Source organism: Neolamprologus brichardi, chromosome 9, assembly GCF_056152115.1.
Source record: "Neolamprologus brichardi isolate AB-2024 chromosome 9, ASM5615211v1, whole genome shotgun sequence".
Classification (NCBI taxonomy): Eukaryota; Metazoa; Chordata; class Actinopteri; order Cichliformes; family Cichlidae; genus Neolamprologus; species Neolamprologus brichardi.
Genome location: NC_142112.1, coordinates 15395803 through 15411520, shown reverse-complemented (window position 1 = coordinate 15411520; position 15718 = coordinate 15395803). Strand labels below are relative to the sequence as shown.

The 15718-nt window shown below is 41.2% G+C and overlaps 1 protein-coding gene across 1 annotated transcript; it reads right to left on the bottom strand.

The window, feature by feature from the left end:
- Positions 1–451: 451 nt before the first annotated feature.
- Positions 452–6978, bottom strand: LOC148101287 (uncharacterized). The gene is made up of 4 exons (XM_087845993.1): positions 6895–6978; positions 5449–5533; positions 1640–2236; positions 452–1337 (listed from the first exon to the last, which is right to left on the bottom strand). The coding sequence occupies exons 2-4, from the start codon at positions 5464–5466 to the stop codon at positions 660–662; spliced, it is 1293 nt and encodes a 430-aa protein (XP_087702119.1). The 5' UTR covers positions 5467–5533; positions 6895–6978; the 3' UTR covers positions 452–659.
- Between the last annotated feature and the right edge of the window lie 8740 nt (positions 6979–15718).

Below are 15718 nucleotides of genomic sequence, written 5' to 3'. Positions count from 1 at the left end.
AGGCGCCCGAAACGTATTCCACAGTCCTGGTTAAATGAATCCACCCGAGCAGTCAGGCGTCAGTGTAGGAGAGCAGAGTGAAAGTGGAAGAAAGACAAATTGCAGGTTTCTTTTGAAATGTTAAAAGAATGTTGGAAATTTGATCAGAATACAGTGAAAATGAGAGAAAGATATTTTTCTCAGATCATTGTGTTAAATTGTCATAATCCCCGTGTTCTCTTTAAGACTATCAGCTCTACTCTAAACAACCCTGAAAGCCTCTGCTGACACATGTAATCAGTTCCTTTCTTTCTTTGTAAACAAGGTCGAGTCTGTCAGGTCAGCAATAGTACTTCCTACAGATGACCCATCAGTGTTTATTCCATGACTGTAAACATGTTTCCATTTGTCACTTCAGTCTTTACTCTGAAATGCAGGAAATGACATCATGGCTCAAAATCTTTGTCGTTAAACCAATTCTTTATTTAACATTTTTTTTAACTTTAAGAACTTTATTTAATAAAATGCATTCAATACAAACTTAAGAACAGGAAACTGATTTTTCATCCAACCACTAAAAAAAAAAAGGTAACCACTGAACACAAACACTACAGAAGAACAATTTATAAAGATTAACATTGAACTACAGGAACATTTTGATTCATAGCCTCATTAGAACTTTAAGGAGAGCCGATCTGAACTCTGTGGAGCCTGATCTCCAGGGTTTTTAGTTGGACTCTGAAACCAGAAGATGTTTCTCTCTCTTCAGATTCACTGTCGTCCTGTGATGGGAACGATTTCTGCCCTGCGTGATCACGCTGATGTTTGCACAGAGCAGATAATGAAGTGAATGTTTTGGCACATTGGTAACAGTGAAACAGTTTATTAGTAACGTGGGATTGTTTGTGTGCAGAGTATGAACTGAGATTACTGAAACTCTTGTCACACTGCTCACAGCTGTAGTTTCCTTCCATGTGTGTACGTTCATGCTCATTACGACTACCTGAACGTGAGAAGCTTTTGTCACAGTGTCTGCACTTGTATGGTTTCTCTCCTGTGTGGACTCGTTTGTGTGTTTTAAGGTGACCTGCAGTGGTGAAGGATGACCCACACTGATCACAGAGGTGCTTTTTAACCCCACTGTGACAGAGTTTATGTTGTTTTAACTCAGTTGATGTGGGGAAGCTTCTCCCACATTCTTTGCAGTATTTCAGTTTGTCTCCAGTGTGTTTACGTTTATGTATTTTTAGGCTGGCTTGGTGACTGAAAGTTTTTCCACAGATGTCACAACGAAAGTCTTTCCCACCACCACAGCGATGACAGGGTTGAGAAGTGGATCCATCTGTGTCGCTCTGCTTCTAAACAAAGACACAAAGACAGTGTAAGTCAGTCCTTCAACACTTTTATCCTGAACGTTGCCTGAAATAAAGAGCATCTCTGCAGACGTCCAGTTACATTTTACTGTTTCAATTAACACACTCAGTTTACTGGGCTACAATAACTACAATACTACCACCATAATACTACAGTAATACTTCTTTAATATTACAGTAACATCTGACTTAACCTAACTGTTAGCTAACATGCTAACACAATTTAATGAGCAGACTTGTTCCAAACAGTCAGACTGAACTTACAAGAATAAAATAAAAATACATACCTCACAGTAACTGCACTTGTAGAGTCTCTTTCTGGTGTGGATCTGTTGGTGTTGTCTCAGGTACTGTGGAGTTTTGAAAGTCTTCTCACACAGGTCACATTGATAAGGTCTCTCCTCAGTGTGGGTAAACATGTGGCTTTGTAACTGTGCGTCTGTTGTAAAGTATTTGCCACACTGATCACACCAGTACACATCTTCTCCGGAGTGAATGCGTAGGTGTATATTTCGGTACCTTAGCTGGCTGAAAGTTTTTCCACAGATGTCACAGCTGTATGCCTTAATTCCAGAGTGGGTAACTAGATGACTCTGTAAACTGCTACTTCGAGTAAAAGCTCTGCCACACTGATCACAGCTGTAAGCTTTAACTCCACTGTGGATGACTTGGTGTGTTTTTAGGACATTCTTCCAGGAAAACGATTTTCCACACAAGTCACAGCTGAACGGTCTCTCTCCAGTGTGGATGAGCTGATGTTGTTTTAGTTCAGACTTCCTCGTAAAATCCTTCCCACACTCGTTACAGGTGTTTTTTTTCTCTCTCTTTCTTCTGTAAGGTTTGTCGGCCTCCTGAGAGCGCTGACTTCTCGGTCCATGTTGGTCCTGCAGTGACAGAGATACAAACAGAGGCAGTGAGTGAAATGCATTCATTGAACAAACTGAAGCTTTAAACTCCCTCCATTAACACTAGTCAGGGCTCGCAAAATTTCCAAATTCCTGGTAGCCCTTCGGGCAGGGACTCAAACAAAACAAACAAAACATTAATCAAAAAATTGTTGAAACACAAATTACAACATTGTATAAAAAATTACAGTCACCAACTCAAATACTTGGTTCTAATTGAACAGAAATTTCTATGAACTTGTAAGAACTGTGTAGAACATGAATCGGTCTGTGTCAGATCCTTAGTTTGAAATTTCCACTGAAGTCACGGGTAAGAGGCAAGTGGAACCAAGATCTAGGCCATTTGCTTTTTGAAGTTTGCAAAGACTGCTAAATTGTGCCAGTGGTAGTTCACTCTTTGCAACATAGCACGCTGTTTTAAACGGATTTTCAGGTTTATTTTTAGTATGTTATTTGCAATTGGTGTTTGTTCCGGGAAAGATATTGCAGACTGAGCGATAATGCATTTCTTGCATTTCTCATGGGTTCTAATGGGGACCTTTCTTAAAATTACTGGTCCCAGTAACAAAGGCGCTTGTCGACTCAGAAATCGAGGTAAAACCAACAACACACCACTCAACACTCAACATTATGTTATTTACACGGGTGCACATAAGTGGTCCGCATGTGCGCATTCGCTGTCAAATTAAAAGACGCGCACCAGATAAGAAGTTGCAGCGCGCGTTTGCGTCCATATAAAAGGCAGTGTTTTTGCCCACTAGAGTGGGATTTTCACGGCACATTCTGCACCACATCTCTGTGCGTTCATCATTTGTTTGAAGCCAGCTCACCTCCTGCAACCACTTTTCCGAGAATACGCGCTTCTTTTGTGGTTCGGACTCCTTCTGACATTTCTTTGGAGATGGAGGAACACCAAAGTAATTGCTTAAAGGAGCTTCTTCAACATCTTTAAGAGTTCTAAACAAATGTCTGTCCTCCTCCAGAAAATCTTATGTACGCAAACACGCGATGCAACTTCTTATCTTGTGCGCGTTTTTTTTATTTTGACAGCGAATGCGCACCTGCGGACCACTTATGTGCAGCCCTGGTTATTTAGCTCGTCATAATGCAGCCACAGAAATTCTTTTGTCCATGAAACCATAAAGCTGCACTTTCTTTTTGCCTTATAGTCTGATTTGTCATAACTTTTCCGTTTTGTGGTAAGCTTTTCTTCGGCTGTCACTTCTTCACCCTGACCTGTCTTATTTGGCTCAGCAGAACTAAAATATATATCCTGCTGCTTTTACACACGCACTCACATAACGCTCAGCGATTCTCTGCCCGATCAACCTCTCACATGTTTAAGCTGCAGGAGATTTCACTTGTCATGTTTGCATAGTAAGCTAACGATTGATAAGACAATGTAAGAGGAATTGGTGCGCAAATTATCATCACTCACCAATCAGTGCTGTCGCTCTCTATACACAGCTCACGCGATTGCAAAGTGAAAGCAAAAAACAAGCGCAAATTCAAACGTGATTTCAATATGTCCCATATTGACAGTGGCTCTCCGATGCCAATGACATAATTACCCAGCTACATTTCCGAAAGAATGCAAAAGCATTGACATATATTTTCTTCCTATGATAGCCCGACGGGCAGGGCAGAGATAGAGTTTGGTAGCCCGACTGGAAAAATCGCTAGCCCCGGGACGTCAGGCTAGCGATTTTGCGAGCCCTGCTAGTTTTAAACCTGAAGGTGGAGTGTGGCACCAAACACCTTAAAGGTCTCTTATCCCCACCTACTGGTAGTAGTAACACATTACATCCAACCTGGTGTTAAAGATAATTAATCATTGTTCAAACACTCTAAAATCATGGCCATCTCTCCTACTTGTACACAAATATTAGTGCTAACACTCAGAATAGTAATAAATGTTTACCAGGTCTGCACTTTTTTATATTTCCTGTTGCTGTTTCCTATTATATATTTCTATAATTATATATAGAATTGTCTAATTTATTCAATAAAAATAAATCAAATGTAACAGTTACTAGCTTGATTCAGTGAAGGATAATGTCAGAGTCTGACTGTAACCTGAAGGGTTTTTTTTACTTTTACTCGCTACATAAAAAACATAATCTGTATTTTCTACTCCTTACATTTTCAAAACAGGCTTGTTACTTTTGGTTTAAGTCATTTGAGGGGAGTTATTTCATCACTGCGGGCATCAAAGATCAAATCGAGCCTAAACAATAACATATGAAATCTAATCCTGATCATGTACTAACGATAAGAGATTAAAGAGGCAAAACTGTGTCCCATAATCAGGGGTTAAAATGGGCCAGCGTTTATGTTTTTTGGCACAGAACCTGAACGACTGCAGGTGCTGATAAGTTGCGGTCGCGGTATTTCAACATCTAGTTAACAATACAGAAGACAAGCGAGAATAAATGGAGTAATATTTTTTATGTGGCAGGTAATTTCAATTGCAGCGATTCTATCAGCCCAATAAACATCAGTAAACACATAAACTGTTTGTGTGCAGTTTGTCTCACAATGTCTCACAATGTGATTTAAAGACTGCAGTAAAATCCTCTGCAGGTTAGTGCAGGATAAGCAGGCAAGTTTACTGTAATGTGATGGATTTAAAGTAAAGAACAGTGTGTGACTGGTGCACAGAGACTGTGGTGCTCATGGCAGAGTTAGATTACATCAAGTGTAGCAGAGATTAACTTAAATTTAAGCTCATGATGCTGACATTCATTCACTGAGCTCCACCCACATACCAACAGTATAGTGTATAATATAAAGACAGTGTACTGTCAGTGCAGAGAATGGAAATCAGCCAGGACAACTCATGAAACATCTGCTGACATCTGGATGAATTCACAGAGAGCAGTAGGTCTGTGTCTGATCACAGCCTGCACATTAAAAAAATCTACTGGAGCTCTCAATAGAAATTATTATGAGCTGTGATTCTTTTCCCCACACTGAGCCACTACAGCTGATTTTAGGGTTGAATCCTGCTGAATCCCACTTTAACCTCTTCCCTGCCCATTTTGATGTTTAGAGGCAAAGTCATGTAGGCATTGTATACATTATTTCTACATTACATTAATATTGCACAAGGTTCACTTAGTTTAGCATAAAATATATATATCAGTACTTCAGCTTTTAACAGAGTATTTCTTAACACTAGTATCTGTCACCTTCTGTGTTAAGCTCATTGTTTTCTCTGCAGTGGCTGAAATTTCCCCTGCTGCTCCGTCAGACTCTTCTCCTCCTACTGATCAGCTGGGACACAAAACAGAACTGTGTTAAGCTCCACACTGCACTGAAGAGTCAAAGTGTCTCATATGTTCATCTGACAACACAAAGAACAAATTTTAGCTTCCTTGGGTGGGCAACTTGTTTGAAACAAACACAAAAGTTTTGAGCACCGATACCAAGCAGTATGGCACACCAGTACCAGGAGAGCAATTTCTCTTTACAAAAGGCCCTGGCAAAGAACGAAAACAGAACAATCAATGGAGCTGCATAAACGAGTAGAGTGTTTCCCAACCACTGTGCCGCGGCATATATACGTGTGCCGTGAGAAATGATCAGGTGTGCCGTGGAAGATTATCCCATTTGAGTGGGTTTAGAAATCTGAGCCATGATCTGAGTAACCCTCATCACTCAGTCACACTCTGATTCTCTACTTGTATCAAGTCCACTGTACTACTTTCAAGCATTCTGCAACCTGTCCTCTAATGTGTGCCTTTCTCTTCTTTGTATATACTCCTCTTATATGTTATTTATTCTTGCTGTCTTACTATTTATATTGTTTTCCATGCACAGTTGGTGTGGAGCACCCACAATTTAGCTGAATATGTACAAAGACAATAAAAGACTATTTTATTCTATTCTATATATCTTTGTTCCTCCATTTCAGTTTTGTTTGGAGCTTTAAAAAATCTGCAGTACATTTAAATGTGATAAAATTAGAACACAGATCCCCTCTTAGGGTTCGAGGCTGTATTTGTTTTTAAAAATGCATCTCTGGTATCTCTGGCCTATCATTATTATTTTGCTAACAGTTAATCAGGCTCATTTACTAAATACTGATCAGAATATATCAAATCATCTTTGAAATGATTCTAATAACAGGCCTCTCAGAGTGAGGCCAGTTTTTACAATCAAATGCCCTGTGGGGACACAAAACACAGCTGATAAAGGCAGCTGTGTTTTAGCCTGGAATACATTTATTTTTACCTTTCTTTTAAATGGATTTCATTATAGCACTGTTGGGTCTTTTGGAGCCGGAAGTGACCTTATATGGATGAACGGTGGCGCTAGCTAGCTTAGTTAGCAAGCTGCATTCATAAACTGTGCAGGTGCCACAGAGATGCTAAGTAGCGCTTAATAACAGACTAATAAAATAACAGAAACTCTGATTACAATAAGCTCATATAAAAGATTCTCTGTGTTTCACAAATTTTTTGCTGATATCTTTCTGTGAATTAGTTTATAGCAGCTTGATTTAATTTAGTCAGATTTTTTTTCAACTGGTTCACAAAAACTTGAGAAGAGACACAGAAGAGCAACAGAAAGCCTCATTCAGGAGCTAAACTCAAGATTAACTAAACTCGGATTAATATTAGGTCGGTGCTTACCCTTAAATCAGTCTTGACAATAAACTGAGAGAAAAACGCCATAAAGCGGGAACTCGGCTCTTCTTCTTCTTCTTTTGGATTTTTTGGGCGGTTAAAGCTTTAAGGCGCATTACCGCCACCTGCTGGACTGGACTTTTCATGTCCCAAACATCATCAATTGGCCACAAATTTGTTGGAGTTTCTGTTAATGAAAAAGATGGAATTCAAGGATCTTGTGATTTGGTTTCTTTGTTTTCACCATTTACTCTACAATTTTCTGCCAGTGTATAGCAAACCCCACAGCTCAAATCAATGAAGAATTTAGTATTTTTAAAATATTGCTTAAACTGGAACCACAGGCTATATAGGCCTAATTTTTAATCCAAACATGTGATAGAGGTTTACCACCAGGAGAAGCCTGTAAATAAAAGACTGTGCTACTGAAAACCGTTAGTCTGACTTTGGATTGTAAATATGTTTCCATTTGTCACTTCTGTATTTGTATATGCAGTAGCGGTTTTTGATACGGGCGGTTTTTGATACGGGCGACACGGGCGGTTGCCCGGGGCGGCATAGTGGTGGGGGGCGGCATCACGGGCATCGGCAAAAAATTAAATTAAATTAAAAATTAAAAACTGCTCGTACTCATGCTGCCCCGATGTCATACCAGCGCATATTGGGAATGGCATAGGCACCAATCGGTTTTCTATCGCCCATTTGCTGGGAGTAAGGGCGCCCTCCGTTTGCGAGGTGTGCCTGCTGCTTGCGGCACAGGGAGGAGAGGGCGGGGTGGCGGGGGATTCTCTAGCTGCCTGGAGCAGCATCTAACAACCAACTCGCAAAATAAAACAAAATAAAAACAAACTAACAAACACCAGAGATTATGATACATACTTATCATTTGCACCGATGTTTTTTTTTCTATACGCGAAAAGTGAGCGCTGCTGAAGTCAAAGTAAACTTTATTGTCATCTCCGCTACATACAGTACAATATATAGAGAGAGGAGACGACGAGGCTCCAGTTACAGCAGTGCAAGTAAACAAACAATATATAAAAGAAGAGTAAGAAAATAAACATGCACTTTAGGACTAGGGGTAAAGGGATCAATAACAATTTAAAATTCATAATTTACAGTTTGATGATTTAAAGTCTCACACACAACCCGTCGAAAGGGGAGGGGAACCCTGCTGCTTCCAAGTAGAGCACATTTCATTCATAATGTTGTAAATCCAAGCCCATTATGTATTCGTGATACGAATCTTGGGTTGTGTAAAATCCCAGACATAAACCCTAGACAAAGTGAATCTGTGAACTAAGGTGTAGGTATATTAGGTTATGTTGTGGTGATCCCTGAGTTGGAGGATGGGTGTTCATACTAGAGTGCAAAATTAAAACCAATGGAAGATGGACAAGAGAAGTTCAAAGCCATCATGCCTTCAGTTTAGAAAAAAGAGAAAAGAAGAGGAGGAGAAACGAGCAAAAGATACAGGTAAGCAGATGTGTCATTGGATCATGGCAGGTCATCCTGAAACAATCAGAATCAGAATACTTTATTAATCCCTAAGGAAATTATGTGGATTACAGTTGCTCCAAGAAGAAATGGTAAAAATAGTAACAGTAAGAGACTAAACTCCAAGCAATACATTTTGTTACAGATTTTAATATTAATTAGTCATTGTCAGTTGTTCATTTGTTCTGTTCTCATTGTATAACGAATTATGATGGCTGTTTGGTAGCTGTTTGCATACTATGCATACTCTCTCTCTCTCTCTTCATATGTGTGTGTGTTTCTCTGGTGAAATTCAGTGTGGTTCCGACAACAGTTTCATGTTAATGTACAATCCTTAATATGCTTTATGTGTGTGCGTGTGTGTGTGGTGTTGGGGGGGGGGGGGGGGGGGGGGGGGGGGCTGTAGAATGCATTATATCATCCAGAAGACCACCTGCAGTGCTGATGGTGCTGGTGCTGGTGTTGGCCCTATACTCTGTGATGTGCTGCAGGCCTTGCCACACCCGCCTGGGGGCAGCAGAAGAGTAGAAGCCATCCAGCTTCTCTCTGCACTGCTTCTTAGCCGCTGTGGAAGTCCATACTTCGCAGCTTTGTACTCCGTCTCATTGCCTGATCTAAATGCGAGAGACCGAATGTGTCGTTTGTTCTGACTTGTGTGGTGGGTATAATATTGTCAACACAGGTGCGGATGTACCAAGTCACATATTCAGCGTAGTCCCGTATGTTGACAGAGCAGTTCTCCATGGTGGCTGCAGTTTGAAACACATCCCAGTCTGTTTGGTCAAAGCAGTCCTGTAGGATGCTCTCAGTCTCTGGGGTCCACAGTTTAACAGGTTTGATGACATGGTTGGATTGTTTCAGTTTCTACCTGTAAGCTGGGTACATGACCAGAGAGATGTGGTCAGACTGTCCAAAGTGGGGGCGTGGTGCAGCCATATATGTGCCGTGTATGTTGGTGTAGACATGATTCAGGGTGTTCTTGTCACGGATGGGAATGGCCACGTGTTGGTGGTATTTTGGGAGTACAGTCTGTACAGTCTGTACAGTCTGTACTCGTTTAGACGCTGTAAAAACAGCTACTAAGTAGTCTCTAATGCGCTGATGACGTCATGGAGTTTGCCGAGCACTGCCGCGGAGTCAGCTGGTAACGGGATGTAAACAATGGCCAAAACCACAGCGGAGAACTCTCGCCGCGGATAGTAGGGGCGGCCTTTCAGCATTAAAAACTCCAAAGAAATGAAGTGTCTTTCGTGTGTTGAAAATCCCTCACTCTGTTAAAAAATTGACAGATTGTGCATCCAAATTGTGTGCTAAGAAAACACATACAGATCATTCAGTTGGCTCCTACTTGCAAGACAGTTTGGACATCATTCATTTGCTATCTGATCCTCTGCTGGACGACACAAGAGGCTGAGACCACTGAAGACTGTCATCAGAACTGTCTAAATTATCTGAATGGAAAGAAAAAGGTTTGAAAAGGGTTTATTTGTACCATCAACTACTTACAGACTAACAAAGAGCATCAGGAGAAGAAAACATGGGGTAATAACGTGAGCAGCAACCAGCAGAGGGTGCACTATCCTTCAGTTGAGCTGCTGAGCAAGGTGAGCTGTAACATCCTGTGAATATTTGAGCAGAAATGCTGCAGCATCCACAGGTTTCCTTCTTGAAGACATGTGATCTGACAGGCTGCAAGTTTCCTTGGTCCAAAAGAAGAAAAATCTGATTGAAAGTTTTAACCCTCTCAAGGCAGGCGTTGCAGATTTGCAACAGTTAAAAGCTAACAAACTGATTACCCCACATACATATTTTATGAGTTATTTTTTTTACTCAGAAGTACCACTGCACTTATTATTTTGTGCATTAGCAACAAAAACTTAATTTGAGCCTGAGAGGGTTAACAGGGAGAACAGCTGGACAACATATGGAACACAAAGAAATGAGAGGTTAGGGATTAGCCTGCAACAGAGGGTAAAGGTGATTGCGAAAACTGTTTAAAAAAGGCTTCGGAGACACAGGTGAGAATGAAACGGTTTCAGGTGACAGAGAGGCAGGATTTCAGGGGCCACATAGAAACTGTTGAACCTGTTACACCATAAGTCTTTGTCTGTGGAGGTTCTCAGTCATCCAGGTCATGGTAGGATAAGGAGCTTGTAAAGAAAAGAGACTGGACTTCTTTAAGTTCCTTGAAGATGTTTCAAACACCCTTTTGAGAAGCTTCTTCAGTTTTAAAACCCAATGGTGGAGAGTCCCAGGTATTAATCAGAATTTTCTTCAAACACGACCTCCCAGTCCACTTCAGACCCAGCCACACACTCGGATAAAAACTGCTTGATCCCAACAACAAAACTCCCAAACACAAACTAAACAATATAGTGTTTGGTGTGCAGTACAGAGAGGAGTGCTCAGACCTATACATGGGAGAAACCAAACAGCCATATAATTTGGTCCAAGAACGATTTCAGCTGTCAAATACTTGTCATTTTTAAAACATTTTTAAAACATTTTTTTCCCTTTCCAATTTTCAAAAATACACAATGGCAGTAGAACAATATCAACATCCATTGTGTGTGTGTGTATGTGTGTGTGTTTCCTTGCCTTGTCTCCTCACCATATAGAGTTGTGACAGACTTCCTGTTTCTGGCTTTAATCCCTCCACATAGCTACATTGCATTTTGCACACCCACTGCTGACTTTACCGTCTTCATTACTTGAAACTGAAATCAATCTTCTTCTTTGTGCTTTGTCCAGGCTGCTTTTTTCCTCTGGCTGAGTTGTGTCTTTTGTCACCGCACACCTTCTCATTGCTTCAGTGATCGGGGTTTACAAGTTCAAGTTCAAGTTTTATTTGTCATATGCAAGTTAGCACAGGGTCAACATTGCAATGAAATGTGTTTGACGAGCAGCAGTCACTCAGCAGCATGATACAGTACAGAAAATATAATAAAATATAATAAAATAAAATATAAAAATATAAAAAATAGTAAGGAGCTAAATATTAGAGAGACATGGTAAAAGAGAAAAGATGACTAAATATATATGTATCTATAAATATAAATATATGTACACTAGTGATTAAATAAGAAAATCTTGAAAAGAAATATGACGGGAGGGCAGATGGGATATTGCACAGGAATGAGCAACAGAAAATTACAGTATTGCACTTTAAATATAAATATCAATGACAATAAAGTGAAGTGACCAGTGCAGATTAAACAGAGTACTTGTGAAGCTGCAGGGTAGCTTCTGAGTGCTGTGTTGTGTGTGTTTAAGTGTTGTGGTTGAGGTGTCGTATGGCTTGGTGGTAAAAACTGTTTTTAAGTCTTGTAGTCCGAGCAGACAGACTCCTGTAACGTCTGCCAGATGGTAACAAGGAGAACAGCTGATGTGCTGGGTGGCTGTGGTCCTTGATGATGCTGTGTGCTTTACGGAGGCATCGCTGGAAGTAAATGTCCTGAATGGCAGGAAGCCTCGTGCCAGTGATGTGCTCTGCTGCCTTCACCACCCTCTGTAGTGCTTTACGGCTGCTGGCAGAGCAGCTTCCGTACCAAACTGTGATGCAGCTCGTCAGCAAGCTCTCAATTGCACACCTGTAAAAATTTGAGGTGATGTTGGCGTTCATGCTAAACTTCCTCAGCCTCCTCAGGAAGTAAAGCCGCTGGCGAGCTTTCCTGATAGCAGTGTCTGTGTGAAGGGTCCAGGAGAAGTCCTCGGTGATGTTGACTCCAAGGAACTTGAAGCTGCTGACCCTTTCGACCTTGACACCGTTGATGTGGATGGGCTGGTGTTCACTGACTGGTCGTTTCCGGTAGTCCACTATCATCTCTCTAGTTTTGCTGATGTTGAGAGTCAGGTTATTTTCCAGGCACCACTCGTACAGTGCCATCACCTCCTCTCTGTAGGCCGTCTCATCATTGCCTGTGATGAGGCCTATGATGGTTGTGTCATCAGCAAACTTGATGATGGTGTTGGACTCGTGTTTAGCAGCACAGTCATGTGTGAACAGGGAATATAGGAGGGGGCTAAGCACACAACCCTGTGGCGTACCTGTGTTTAAGATGAGTGATGAGGAGGTGTGCTTACCAACTCTCACCACCTGGGGCCTGTTTGTGAGGAAGTTTAGAATCCATCTGCAGATTGGTGTTCCCAGCCCAAGGTTGACGAGCTTCGTGGCAAGTTTCGAGGGGATGATGGTGTTAAATGCAGAGCTGTAGTCGATGAAGAGCATCCTTGCATATGTATTCCCTTTTTCCAGGTGAGTGAGGGTGGTGTGCGTTGCCAGGGCGATGGCATCCTCTGTGGCTCTGTTTGTCCGATAAGCAAACTGAAGAGGGTCCCCCCACACACACACACACGAAGAGAGAGACGAAGTATGCATTGTATGCAAACGTTGTATGCAAACGGCTACTAAACAGACATCATAATTCGTCATACAATGAGAACAGGACAAATCAACAATTGACACTGACTAATTAATATTATATTATTGTATATATTGTTTGGAGTTTAGTCTGTTACTGTTACTATTTTTACCATTTCTTCTTGGAGGAACTGTAACCCAAATAATTTCCTTAGGGATTAAGAAAGTATCCTGATTCTTAATGTTTTAGGATACATGACCTGCCATTATCCAATGACACATCTGCTTACCTGTATCTTTTGCTCGTTTCTCCTTGTAGGAGTCATAATTAAATGTATTGAATTTTAATGATCACTCGGTTTTCCTTTGTTTGGTTGCTATGGTGATGTGTAACGGGAGTCACGTGGGTGCTAGCGGCGACATTAAGAGGGCGTTGTCAGTCTGTCTTTCACTGGTTTGATTTTGACAGAGCAGGGCTGGGTAGCCGTAGTTTTTGTTGACCGCAGCACAACGAGTTTCCCCTTGTTGCATTAGAGCCTGTGATGTTTTAAGAGTTTGAATCGCGAGCCGATCACATTGCTCTGTAAACTTTTCAAGCACTTTAATAAACAAGCAAGCAATTACCTCTGGCATTATTGCATAAAGTTGACAGGCAAATAGGCAGGCTCAGTCCCCGGCGTTGCTACGCTCCTCCTCTTCTTTTCTCATTTAAAAAATGAGAAAAGAAGTTTAAAAACGGGTTGTGTGTGAGACTTTAGATCAACAAAATATAAAATATACATTTTAAATTGTTATTGATCCCTTTACCCCTGGTCCTAAAGTGTATATTTATTTTCTTACTCTTCTTATATATATTGTTTGTTTACTTGCACTGTTGTAACTGGAGCCTCGTCGTCTCGTCTCTCTATATACTGGACTGTATGTAGCGGAGATGACAATAAAGTTTACTTTGACTTCAGCAGCGAGCAGGCGCACCGAGGGCTCTCGCGCTCACTTTTCGAGTATAGAATTTTGAAAAAACATCGGTGCAAATGATAAGTCTGTATCATAATGTCTGGTGTTTTCGTGTTTGTTGGTTTGTTTGTAATTTGTTTTATTTTGCAAGTTGGTAATTTTTGCTGCTCCAGCCAGCCAGAGAATCCCCCGCCGCCCCGCCCTTTCCTCCCTGTGCCGCAAGCAGCAGGCGCACCTCGCAAACGGAGGGCGCCCTTACTCCCAGCAAATGGGCGATAGAAAACCAATGCCATTCCCAATATGCGCTGGCATGATGTCTGGGCAGCATGAGAACGAGCCGCGATGCCGCCCCCACCACGATGCCGCCCCGGCCAACCGCCCGTGTCGTCCGTATCTAAAACCGCTACTGCATGCACTGCTGATGTAAAAATGGCCATTCTTGAATTCAAGGTGCTGAGCAGTTGAAAAGGTGTAGGGTGGCAATGTAAACTTGTACCACAGCACCATGGGCCACCTCTACAGCAGCCACTCCTTTCTTGTTGACATAGCTGACTATGGTAAAGCTGCCATTGAATCCAAACTCTGTGCTGTAAACCTCGCAGGACTCAGAAGCCTTCATCAGAGGAAGGATGTCTGCCTTTTTCTATTGTAGAGTCCCCACAATAGTGTCTTCAGGGGACACTAAAAGGCACATTGGAAAAAAGTTATCTGTGATGATGTTGGTCTTGTGTTTCTGAGTCTACTACACAACGTGAATAACACAACATGTGTGATCTCAGGCTCATGGAACAGCAGCATCGTTTCTCCAACCTGTTTCTCCATCTTCTACAACACCTGATTCATCTTCTCAGTCATGTGACCTGCCTCCGTCATCCAAAGGTTCCCCTGAGTGGGTCCTGCAGGTTCAGGGATGGACTGGAAGGAGACAGCATGGAGAGGGCCTGAGAGAAGTCCACACACAAGCAGCAGTGTAATGCTGTGATTTTACTATTGGTTCTTACAGCTGCGTTATTGAACATGGAGTTTCCTCTCAGTGTGTCATGTTTTTATTAGACCTGAAACTCATTCTGAATATTTGGCCCCGTGTATATCATCTTGCTCTCTACATAATTTGGACTGTTTGAAGCTCGAGCAGCTCATAAAATTAAAGGTTTTTAATTTGATTAAGAGTGAGTCAGAAGCTTGATTGAAGTCAGTGTTATTAATGATTTTTATTGCTCTTTGTTGTAATATATATATATGTATATATATTGGTTAGAAATGCTCTTCATTAAGGACACCACCTGTCACTGGTTTAATATCATGCAGTTCCTCACTGTGACCACCTGAGGGCAGTAACGTATCATCAGTCAGTAAATCTTTGCTGACAGTGTCAGTGATTCTATCAGTTTAATAATATCTGTGTTCACATATAAAGCATCATTATCACACTAACAAACATTAGTGCTGAAACACTGCAGTGAATGTGTCCTAATGCCAGTATTATTGTATATGAAGAGTAGTAGTTACTGACAGTGACCACTGAAGGGCAGTGATCCTGATAGTTTCTCTGAAACAGTCCAGAAGCCTGTCAGTGAAGCAGGATTGGACGCTCAGCCACGTAACTTCAGCTATAACTGTGTGTTTTCACTGTGATGAAGGTGCTTCATTACCATGGAAACCTCACATTCACTAAATACTCTTTATACAAGTTATGCACTCTTAGTTTAAGATTAGATAGATTCAGACATTTCCCCCAATTCAATCAAATGTTTTTACAGCTTTTCTGTTTCTTATCGAGGCTTTTATTGTGAAACATCAGCAGCAAGAAGTGTGTTTTTCTCTGTGAAGACAAACGAAGTGTAAATCTGTGTGTTGGTGAGTTCACAATCAGTGATTGTGCTTCTCTTTTCTTTCCAAGGCCTCAGAAATGCTCACTCTGTTTGTACATCACTTATTGTCAGTAACAGAGCTCATTCTGCTTTGTGGACATAAACACATCTGTCATCACTTCCTCTTTGTTTTTCATGAAGCATTTTA

Bases quoted from the DNA above. Each gene is read 5' to 3' on its own strand.
- LOC148101287 (XM_087845993.1), bottom strand. The intron at 1,338-1,639 runs GTATGTATTTTT...GTCTTTGTTTAG, and splicing joins ACAAGTGCAGTTACTGTGAG to AAGCAGAGCGACACAGATGG.